Genomic DNA, 11,332 nt, shown 5'->3' on the forward strand with positions numbered 1-11,332 from the left:
GATGCATTCACAACTGTTAAACAGAGGTACATACTGCCAAGTTTTGGAGTTGTAAGGTGAAATTTTGATAGCAAAGAATTAAAACGGTAGAGCTAAGAATTCTCAAATGGTTTTAAGCTCTAAAAGCTTTGTGTGTCAGGTAGCATTAAGTGAGTGAGAGTGTCAAGGAGGTGCAAAGAAAACAGGATTTGAAACTAGAACTAGGTTTTTGTATAAACAGGTACAGGAGATGCTACCAAAGTCGTTACTGTTACCTTCTGCAAGCAAGTAACTTTGCTGGAAGTGTAAAGGTGACTGGTAGCATCTGCGAACCACATCACAGCAGCTCTAACTAAACAAATAGAAGACTTGGCAGATTTTAATGGTGACCCCTGAGGAGGAGGGCTGAGAAAGTAAGTGTTGGCATTAGCACCCAAGCTCCTCAGAAAGGCAAAACACAGGGTCAGAGGGGAAAGGTTCATCTTGTCATCGCTGCTTTCTAACATGTAGCCACTTCCTGTTGCTTCTGAGAATGGTGAATAAGAAATGAACTTTAATTTGGGCAAAGCTTCAAGGTTTTTATTGAATGGTACATAACTAATAAACAAGATTATACACTGTTGGTATTTTCATGGAAAATAGACTCAGTTAAACACAGCAACATACTTCTGCCTTTTGGATAGATGCTAATTTAGCATTTGTAAAATGTGAGGCCCCAGCAGAGCTGGAACATCTTCCCAGCAACAGCTTAAGAGGTCTCCAGCTGGGCAGCTTTTCTCTCCAAGCACTGGCTCAGATATCATCAATGTTAACTCCAGCGCAGCACTGCTGGGACGCAATGCCAGAGAAAGGTGCTGAGATCAGGCTTTTAGAGCAGCGGTATCATCACTGCCAGCCTACGGTGATGCCTCTGTTGAAGCACGAAGCACTAATGCAAGAAATGGAACCAATAAATAGCACTGCACAGAAACAAGTCAACATTCCTTTGTACATTAGTGTGCTCCTCTGCCTCTGCCTCCCAGACCTGTAGAATTAGCCTTGCAATGACACACGAGCTTCTGTCTTAATAGTGTTTGGATCTCAGTTGATCAGTAGATATGGCACAATCTAACAATAAGATGTTCTGCTGCAACAGCAATAGCACTTAATGCTATACATATATATATGCATATATATATAGACTACATATTGGTACAATACAACTCAAAGAATCAATGGCCTAATGTAGCCATTTTTATGTAACAGGGTTAACCTTGAAATATTAATGCATAAACTATATTTATTCTCCTCCAAACCGTAGAAGTTACAAGGAATATTATCTCTCTTTCCCATACACCTTTGTAATAAGATAACAAATTTTATTTCTTTGACTTAAGTCAGTTAGCAGATTCTCCATCCCAGCTAGGAAACAGGCTCCCTCTCCCTGTTTCAATTCACAGTGATGTGAAATGGAATCACTTTTTTCTCTAGCTTTTCAGAAGGCATTTTCACATAGACTCCAGTAGTGAGACGTCGTCTTCTCTGTATCTGTAAAATATGGGAAGACACAAAAATGAACAAGTCATCACAGCATAATCACTGACTAGCACATTTTAAAGAGTGGTAGGTGTACTGCCTTTAGCGAGTAAAACATATTCTAGACACCTTTCCTATTCACCTCTCTTTGTAGATGATCCATTAAGACTATTTGAGGGATAATCAAGAGTTACAGGGGCTGTTTAGGAAAAGATAGAGTCCTACTATTCAATTAGCACTTTGAAGGTGCTCTTGTTGCAGAGTCCAGCAACAGTTCAAACCTAGGAGTGTTGACACCTGACTGCTTCATTTGGCTTCTAGGGACAAGGATGGATTGAAAAATACAGGACAGGAGTACTTTTTGGTTTTATGCTTTGGCATCAGTTTTATTTCTAACAGGCTGAGCATGCCAGACCCACACTGAAACGGGCAACCCAGGTTTCTCATGCCTCTGTTTTCATGCAGATGTTCCTAGCCGTGAAGTTAAAAATGCTGTAAATTACAGTTCCCCCCTGTCACAAGGGGAGGCCTCTTTAAATTTGCTTTGCACCGAGATAAATATTGGGGAAAGGAAAAATCAAATCCTGGCAATTTGTGTGAATTGGCCATGTGAAATCAGAGTACACCTGAAGTCTGTTGCCTTTGATCCCAGAAGCATCCAAGACTCCGTCCTGTTCTAAGCACCCAAACCTAAGCCAAGGATCAGTCCAGCTGATAGAAGCTGGCTGCTTTCTGGTACTCTGGCAACACAACTGATCCACAAACAAGTTTAAATGGTAGGTTCAGGAAGTTCTCATTTTGTATTATTGTAACAGCACTGCATTGCACCAGTAAAAGGGAGCCAGAACACCCCCGTGCCTTTGCTCCTAACATTCTTCCCTCTTCTCATTTCTTTCTCCTTTTCCTTGGCACACAAAGGGGTATTATTAGCAGGATGGGGCTGAATTGACAGGACTTACCGCTTTGCCCACGACAACAGCTGAGATGATGAAGCTGTAAAGAAAGAATCCTGAGGCAGTAGCTCCTAATACCCAGAGATATATGGCAGTGTCTGGACACGGTTCTGGATCTAAAATATATCGTACCACACAAGTCATATTACACATGCAGAAGAACATACATCTTACTCTTTGCTGTTTCTGCACTTACATTCCTTACTGCCTGTACACAACATAAGGAATCCCCTCGAGTCAAAGATTAGCCTCCACGCTGCTTTTCTCTAACCTGCACTATCGCAAGATACTACCATGACTGAGCTCTGAGCCCCTGCCCACTCAACTTCCAAGGAAAATAGCTTTATCTGCAGAAGAACATGTCTTAGCTTTGCTGTTTCAGCTCCTACATACCTTACTGCCTGGACACAACATATACACTATATGGTGTTGCTTATGCTGTCCAATGCTCATACATTACTAAATACATTGCATGCCTATGAATACACCTGCTTTAGGTATCTACAGGGAGACATTAAAGGAATAAGAGCATGATTCTCAAAGCTTGAATCAGTGTTCAACCACACTTCTTACAAATAGAACTTTGAAGATCTCTGAGACATAATAGCAACACCCTTAAGCTGGGAGTATCACAGTTCTGTAAAGCTGCTTGGCTTACCAATCACGTAGAGTTGTGTCCCATTGCCTTTGTTCATAAAATAGGGTGGAGGGTACATCCGCTCCATCTTGCAGACATAAAGACCAGTATCATTAACTTGCAGGCCAGTGAGGGTGAGGGTCACATTGTTTCGGCTAGGGCTAACACGGCACTGAATGACCTCTTCCACACTGAACATTTTAAACTCCGTCGTGTAGGTTGAAGCACAAATCTCAGTGAACTGGTCACCCGTCTGTTTCAGCAGAGTCACTCGAATTTCCTTTGCATTCCCGATGTGCTTGTATTTACAGACCAAGCTGGCAACTCCTTGCCTGTTGGCCAGCACCATTGCTGGCTGAGACACTTCCATTACTGTAAGGAAGCAAAGGACATGATGGTAAATGATCCGTCAAGAAATTATCTGCAGTCATGTAATATTTACTTGAAACCCATGCAATAGGAGGAGTGTCCTACCACCCCCTGTCAACCATGGGTAACTCCTAGAAATGCAGATAAATTCTTCCAAAAAAACACAACAACCACAATTCACATAGGGGCAGCATTAATATACTTAGAAATGCTGAAGTGCTTTAATTACTGTAAATTATATTATAAATCTCAGCAATCACTTGTTGCCCAAACCAGAACCATTAGGGTAACAGTAAAACTGAATAGAAACTGTATTTGCATTTCTTTTGGTCTTGATCTTTTTGCACCAGCTATTCCCAAGCCACTGTACAGCAGCAGCATACATATCCTAAGCCACAGTATAGGAATGCACAGCAAAGCCTGATAAACATACTGAAAAAAAATCATGACAAATCTTAAGGGGAAACCAGTGTACCACTGGCTACCTTTTACAACCGCTGTACTCTATCCCACTATAGTATGGGAATGCAATTATTTTTTTCTTTAAAAGCTGTCAGGACACAGTATTTGATTTCATATTATATCAGTCCATTTGTGGTCAGGGCTTATCTTCCCCAGTTCTTCAGTGCCAGAATTTGAGGGAGAGAGGAGTAAAATCTCTCCAGCCATTCAAACCTCTGTCTCTGCCTTATCAGCTGCCAACTTCACTCACGAGGCCTGGTGTGTCAAAATATTTCTTCCTTCTTGAGCTACTCTGAATCCTGCTCAGCCTCTCTGCAGATGCCTCTGTTCTGAAGTCTGCATCTGGTTTTCCAGACACCTCTCAGTTCTCAGTCCGTCCTGCCGAGAGGCTCCATGTCATCTCCCTCTCCCTCTTGTACCCAGCCCCTGTCCTACAAAGATGTGAAACTGAGAAAATGCAGATACCCCCGGCTACCTTGCCTCCTTCATCTACCCACCTTCTGCAATGGCAGTGGCTGTGCAGAGAAATCCCACGGTGACCAATATTGAGAGCATTCCTGCGCTGGGACAGATGCTGAAGGGACTGAAGGTGTCTGATGCCTTCAGACGTTAAGACAAACTGGAACTCCCAGAAGGACTGGAAAACAGGTGACACCTTTCAGGATACTGAATCTTCGAAATGTTTGAACCCACACAGAGTCAGTGTGTATATATATAGCTTTGATCCCAGATGCTGTACCTGAAAGTAATATGAAGCTTTGTTTTGGTTTTACGAGAAAGGAAGTAGTGGGTTTGATTAGTACGTGCATAGTTAACCTCAAACAGCATGAACAAAAACAACTATTCAGCAGATGGAAAATATATATTCAATCTGAAACTGCCATCCATTCTGCTTTAAGAATTGGGGGAGGAAAGGTAATCATCCAATAGAGCAATTCAGGCCTTTTGGTGCTGCCTGCTTGCACAATCATAGTCATTAAAATTTTAGCAATCATCAGGTATTTCCCACTAGGACAACATGCAGAGAACTGTATTTCTGCCTAATGTGACACAGTGAATCAGTGCAAGCTAGCCTTTTTGTGGAGGACTTCCCTCCGCCCCCAATTTCTTTGCTTCCTTTAATGTTAATGCTTTTGATGTTTAAAAACTGCTGCCCCCTTCAAAATACTGATTACAATTGCAACAGCTTCAACTTTTCATATCAGCAATGTGACTTGAATCGTAACCCAGCTTCTTTAGGCTTTTGTGTTTCCAAGAAAAAAATTATCTAGGTTTATAGCTAATGACTTCCACATCTGTGCAGTACTTTCCTACCTAAAGACTTTCCTGTCTAAGTACCTTGAGATCACCAGATGAAAAACACTGCAGGAGCTTTGATTATTGCTATCTGTGCTTAGAGAACCTGCCTCATTTCAAATCTCAGTGAAACAGTTTTCACCCAATGGCCTTTTAAAAGTCATGTAAGGTCTGAAAATCATTGTGCTTTTTTATGTGACAGGCTGTCACATCCATGAATCATTGCCTAAAGAATTTCATAAAAATGCAGTTACCCTGAAGGTCATCATTCTTTTTTTTTTTCCTACTTTGAGAAGTTCTTTTATAAGGTGCTTCATTTATACATGTAGATCTAGTAGATTACAAAGACCTACTTTTGAACTGTGACCTAGAAAAAATAATAGCATTCATTCTTCAACAGTAGCTTGCTCAATCCAAAGACACGGGATAAATATTTGATCTTGAAATCATGTAAATACATAATGATAAAAATAAATTTACTGCTTCTATATTTAGGTGATGCAACAATTGTTTGTAATGACAGATTCATAGCCAGTTTGATTTCAACCAGCATTCAAATCAGAATTGATGATAAGTAAAAATATGGCTCTAGGAAAATGAAAAACTACGTCTGACCAATGAGTCTGGGCCATATTGTATTACTGGTTAGACAAGCTTAAATCAATGTTAATAATAAATTTAATATCAAATTAATGCTACTGCAACGTCGCGTGCCAGGATAACAGTGATATTTATGGCATGAAATTACCAGGTTCTGCTTGACATTTTCATATCCAGAGCAGTAACCAAATTGCCTGTCCTATGTATCTCTTTGTCTTGGGCTTTGTATGCAGTTAAACAAATCATGTATTTGAGCCTCATCAGTCATAATGTCATCTCCTGATAATTGATTGAGGCTGCAAAGTGATGGTGCAATTAGCCACTAAACATTTGCAAAGGATTGCCATGTAAAACCAAGTGCTCACTGCCCCTCATAGCCACAGCATTGTATATAGCCAGAGAGATAGGTAGCTCCAGGTGCTTGTCTCTTCAGTAATCAAAACCACTCTGGCAATCATTGTGTTTCCATCGTTATCCATCTTGTTTCCAGGCTGTTTCATTCTCATGGTGTCTTTTCAGATCTGCCACTTAATATGTTTTACCCTTGTTTCTCCTCAAAAGCTTCACTTTACGATGGCTGCTCTTCTAAGTAAGGCATGGTATATCTCCCTGTGGAGTCTCTTCATGGCTGGGGCAGCCTAAGGTGAGCCTGGAGCATCCCCTTCCAGTGGATAGAGATTTTCCACAGTCTCCTCTCTCCTCGCTAATCAAGCTTTGGATCTGGAGTTAACATACGCAGATACCAGACTGATGACGTAGCAAAATAGGATTCTTGTTCCCAGTAGGATCTGTCTTTCACTGCTCCTGTCCTTTGGAGCTCAGTTATGACATGAAACAAGGTATTGATAACTGAATGAGTTCCTCCCTAAAATGAGTTCCACAAGAATGGTCGGGGAGGACTTTTCTCTCTGCTGTGCTCCTGTTCTAACAACCCTTCAGCTGATGAAGTCTCTGGACTTTGGCTTGGTCCACCTTCCCTTTATACCACACAGGCTTTGTAGGCTACAGCCAAAGGACGTATCTTACCTAGTTACAGATTCTTCTTATCTGTGCAGTCTGGTGTCTTCCCACCCTGACTTCCTCATCTTTTGAACTTTTCTTCTACCACCCTTTCCCCATAACTGGAATCTGACACCTGGCCTAGGGCCAGGGCAAGGGACTGAGTCTAAGAAGAGCCTGTCCCTTGACTCTGAGATTCAGAAGGTCTTTTAGGAAGGATATTCTTCAGGCTGACTCCAAGAGCCTGAGCTCTGCACTTGCCATGTCCAAAAGCTCAGTGTTAGATAAATCTTTCCTTTAATGCACATGCTTAGATTATAGTTCTATTCTCTTTGTTCTTAGGGGTGATTTTAGTCCCCAGATCAGGGGCAACCTTTACACTCCACACGTGCTTCCACAGCAAAGAGTCAGGACAGTGGAAGGGACTGACGGCCTTGCAGAGCTAAGCTTCAGTCTTAAACTGAGGAATCAGCTTAGCAGCAGCCCTGGTCTCATGGCCTCTGTGAACTTAGCACAGAGAAGGACACGAATTTGCACCGTACACTGGACTACACTACTGTGATTAGTCATATTGCTAGTAAGTTAAATAACTAAGTTTTTCATTTAAGTTTCTATGTCATTTTGGATTGGTCGTTCACATTTTAGTGATCTGAATTGCTTTTCTTCATCAAATACTTGTTAGGGCACACCTTCTGCTGACACACTGTCAGAGTTCCCATTGCAAAATGTTATTATTCACAAATTTATTTTCACACTTGAGAGAAAAAGTTGCCTCATGCTGCCTATGTTTTCTTCTTCTCTGACAGGAACTTAAAAAAAAAATAGCTTGGTGAATTGCTTGAGGTGTAATGGGGAGAAGAGAAGCTTATCATTTGCATAAGTATCTGGTTTCAGGATATTTTGTTAAACTAAGAATGTGAGATCATGTCTTATTATGTTAAACAGTTCACGTTTTTACCATGTTAGTTTGCCGCAAACCTATTGGGGTTTTGAAGTGCATTGTCATTTGAAAAAAAAAATCCAGACCTCTAGGTGATATGGCTGAAGAAAAAATCTTTTCTACAAAACAATAGGTAAAGAGAAAAGGAAATAACACAGTGACTGGAAAAATATTGTTTCGTTACCATTAAAGGACTAAAACCTGGTTAGTCTAAGTGAAGCCCTAGATATGACCAAGTTTGGTGGATCGGTCTTGGTTCCTGAAGGAACCACAACTCACATCACAAAACCACCGATTCTTAAATCTCTCAGAACTGTGGCCTTTCTGTCAGCTTCTAACCTGGATTCGCAGGTGCTGCTCTCTAGTCCTAAGCCTGTGCCCTCAGTCCAGCCTCAGCAGAGACAAGCAGAGGCAAGGACAGCACTGGCTGAGGAATTCTCCTGCCAGTGCCTCTCAGGGCACATGGGGTTGCACTTCTTGTGCCCTTCTGCTGGCTGGTCAACTGTCCAGAAGGATTTGAGGCATGGGTGGGTGTGTGACAGTTCTTTTTATTTGTGCTACAGTTATTGGTACTTCCTTTTTAAAGTCCAGGCTTTGTTTCCTCTACTGTAAAGCTAATTACATCCAAGTTTTTTCCTGAAATTCGGGGCATTCATAGTTATCTAACAGAGAGAAATTGCCTCCCAACTTTCCATGCTAACAGTTCTCAGTTGGCCTTGAAGGTCTGCTTTGTATCTCTTGTCTGCCTGGGTTTGGTACACAGTATTTGTGTATTTGAACAGTAAGCGCTAGCAACCAGGACCCTTTGCCCCATGCAGCTTGCAGTCAAAAGGTAGGATGGGAGACTGCGGAAAAAGGTACGGGTAGAAGTAAGAGGAAATAAAGAAACAGGACTGAGAAGTAACACAGGCAAAAGGCCTTTACACATCAGCTTCCTTATTCTCCAGTTTTCTGTAGTGGGTTGTGGCAAGGGAGAGATTTTAGGAGGAACTTGAACAGACCCTGAATTGTCTTGGCAGATCTTTAAGGACTTGCCTTTAAGAAAAGAGCTTTGCAAAGCAGAGCACCACAAATCTCTTGTTAGTAGGCTGGTCACTCAGGTGTGAACACACAAGAAAGGAGACACCTTCATCCTGGAGTGATCACTAAAAACTACCTGGTGGTCAGTAGTCAGCAAAAATGAGCTGAAGGAATCCCTCACATCTGAAGGTAAAGCAGTTGGATATACCCTGTGATTCGCTGCAAATGTGGACACATGGAAAAATACCGGAGAAAGGTTTTACTTCTGCTTCCCTTTGTTTCTTAAAACATTGCAAAAAGGAAAACCAGCTAAAGATAGCTGTAATCTAATAGCCTCAGGTTATGACAGTACCGAAGTTTACATTTAACAAGGATCTCAAGAATAAATCATTATAAAGATTTGTTGAAGATATGTGAGGAGCACTGTTCTCCTCAAAAGTAAGATGCCTAAGAAATCATTTTTAAAGGGTACAGAAGAGACATGTAACTCACCTGCAGTATATACTTTAAGATCCTACTTCCTGTTCGATTTTCATAGGGCTGGATATTCCCCTTTTTTTTTTTTTTTATTGTTATGGCATTTCAAACCACAAGGTTAAAGCAGGACTCCTGGAAAGCCATTAAACCTTTCCATTCAACATATATCAAACAAAGCACTGAAACAATTTTACATAAAGGAGATAGTGCTCCAACTCGGTGTACATATACAGAATACAAATATTTTAAAGATAGGAGACCTGACAAGGAAAGGCATTCTCCTAAACTCACAGTGGGGAATTCTTTTCAAATCCAAGGATGGCATGGAGCACATTTCTTTGAATTAATGACAAGTGGGTAATGAAGATCAGCTTTGCTCACCAGTTAAGTCTGGAGGCCATTTCTGAAGAGTGAATGAGAGCTGATAGTTAGAATGGAATGGACTGCAAATGAAATGAAATGAAACATAGAAAGAAAACTTAGTAATATAGCAGAAGGAGGAAGCCAGTGGACGGACACAAAGAGAATGACAAGCCATTCAAAGTGACAGATTCGCAGTAACATTTTGAATACTTAGCAGTGAGCCAAGGTTTGTCAAGGCCTGAGAAGAGAAAGTTTCAGCAATCAAGATGTGGCTTGGGATCATGGGTGAAGGCTTCTGAAGGTGTTTTGTCACACCTCTACATTCAGTCTGATTTGCCTGTGTAGGGACTGGATCCCAGAACTGCAACATGGGTATCCCTTCCCGCGGACACACAGAATTTGGGAACAGGAGCTACAGGTTTTGGACATCCTAGGGAAACAGCTTCTGCATTAAAAAATCTCAAAGGGCTCTTGATGAGATAGAAATAGGGAAATGAGAATGCCAAGAGGGGAAGGGATATTTTGTGGAGAAATATGAGTGGCTGGCTGAATGAAGTGGCTTTCAGAGGTAACTGTTAGGCTGGGAATAAAGAATATTGACAGACAAAACCTGCCCAGAAGCCAATTACAAATAAAAGCATATTTTAGTAAAGTCCAGGTAGTGCACCACCTACATCCATGTCATTAAGGCTCTTTAAAATTTGCATGACATAGCAAGGTGGTATGGAAACACAGTGCTGAGGGATGGGGACCACTTACTGGTGCTTCAGAATCCCTGCTTGCTCTAACCTTGCCTCGTTTTTCTGCTTTCCACTCCTTCTCCTTGCCTACTTTCTTGCAGTTTTATCTACGAAAAACATGGAATGGATAGTGTCTTTATTACAGGTCATTTATTCAGAGCTTGTCAGAGAACCTATTCCTGGGAATCATGTCTAAGATCTGCAGGGGTGGTGCCCTGATGTATGGAACTGATACACTTGTTCTGTATTCCTTTGGTCCACGGGCCATCACGTTACTAAAAATTTACAATGATATGTGAAAGATTTGCAAGTTTGCATTAGAATATGTGATAAATAATAGGCTGGAGGCTCTGGAAAATGAAGGTAAGGGATTTCTGACAGGAGGTTTTACAATAAATCCCAGACTTCACAAGAATCTTTTTGTTTTGCAGTGTAACAGTTGCAAAACAAATTGTCACCCCATAACCCAGACCTCTTGGCAAGTGGGATGATGTAGCCAAGCGCTGGGTTTGTGGCTGGCATCATGTGAGTCAGTGTACTAAAACAAGTCCTATGCTTTCCAAAATTTATCATCTGCAGGATTTGTTGTTCAACCCACTCTTCACCACAGAATCTGATCTTGTGTACAAAATCTTACCCTTGTGTTAGTGATAACTCAAACTTCCTTTGTCCTTACCAGTTTACAAAGTGTTGAAAACCACACTTTAGGACTTAGCAATTCTCCTTTCCCAAAGGCCACACCAATGACAAGTATGAAAACCAAAAAAAAAAAAAAAAAAGATGAAACGTCAGGGAGGCCAGATGTGCAAGTGTGCAAGGGGACACTTAGTCTTTCATTAGCCAAACTGATAGTTTGAAAAAGCTGGTGAGCCTCTACCTCTGTGTTCAGAAGCTCTTTCTTACTATACCTGTTTACTGACATATTGCCACTCCCTGCAAGCTTTATCGTAACTCATATTCTTAGACGATCACTTCTATAGCA

General features: G+C 41.3%; 1 protein-coding gene across 1 annotated transcript; it reads right to left on the minus strand.

Moving 5' to 3' along the window:
* Positions 1 to 514: 514 nt before the first annotated feature.
* Positions 515 to 4,653, minus strand: CTLA4 (cytotoxic T-lymphocyte associated protein 4). The gene is made up of 4 exons (XM_040560888.1): positions 4,413 to 4,653; positions 3,106 to 3,456; positions 2,454 to 2,563; positions 515 to 1,506 (listed from the first exon to the last, which is right to left on the minus strand). The coding sequence occupies exons 1-4, from the start codon at positions 4,468 to 4,470 to the stop codon at positions 1,408 to 1,410; spliced, it is 618 nt and encodes a 205-aa protein (XP_040416822.1). The 5' UTR covers positions 4,471 to 4,653; the 3' UTR covers positions 515 to 1,407.
* Positions 4,654 to 11,332: the final 6,679 nt, after the last annotated feature.

The sequence above is a fragment of the Cygnus olor genome, chromosome 6, assembly GCF_009769625.2.
Source record: "Cygnus olor isolate bCygOlo1 chromosome 6, bCygOlo1.pri.v2, whole genome shotgun sequence".
Classification (NCBI taxonomy): domain Eukaryota; kingdom Metazoa; phylum Chordata; class Aves; order Anseriformes; family Anatidae; genus Cygnus; species Cygnus olor.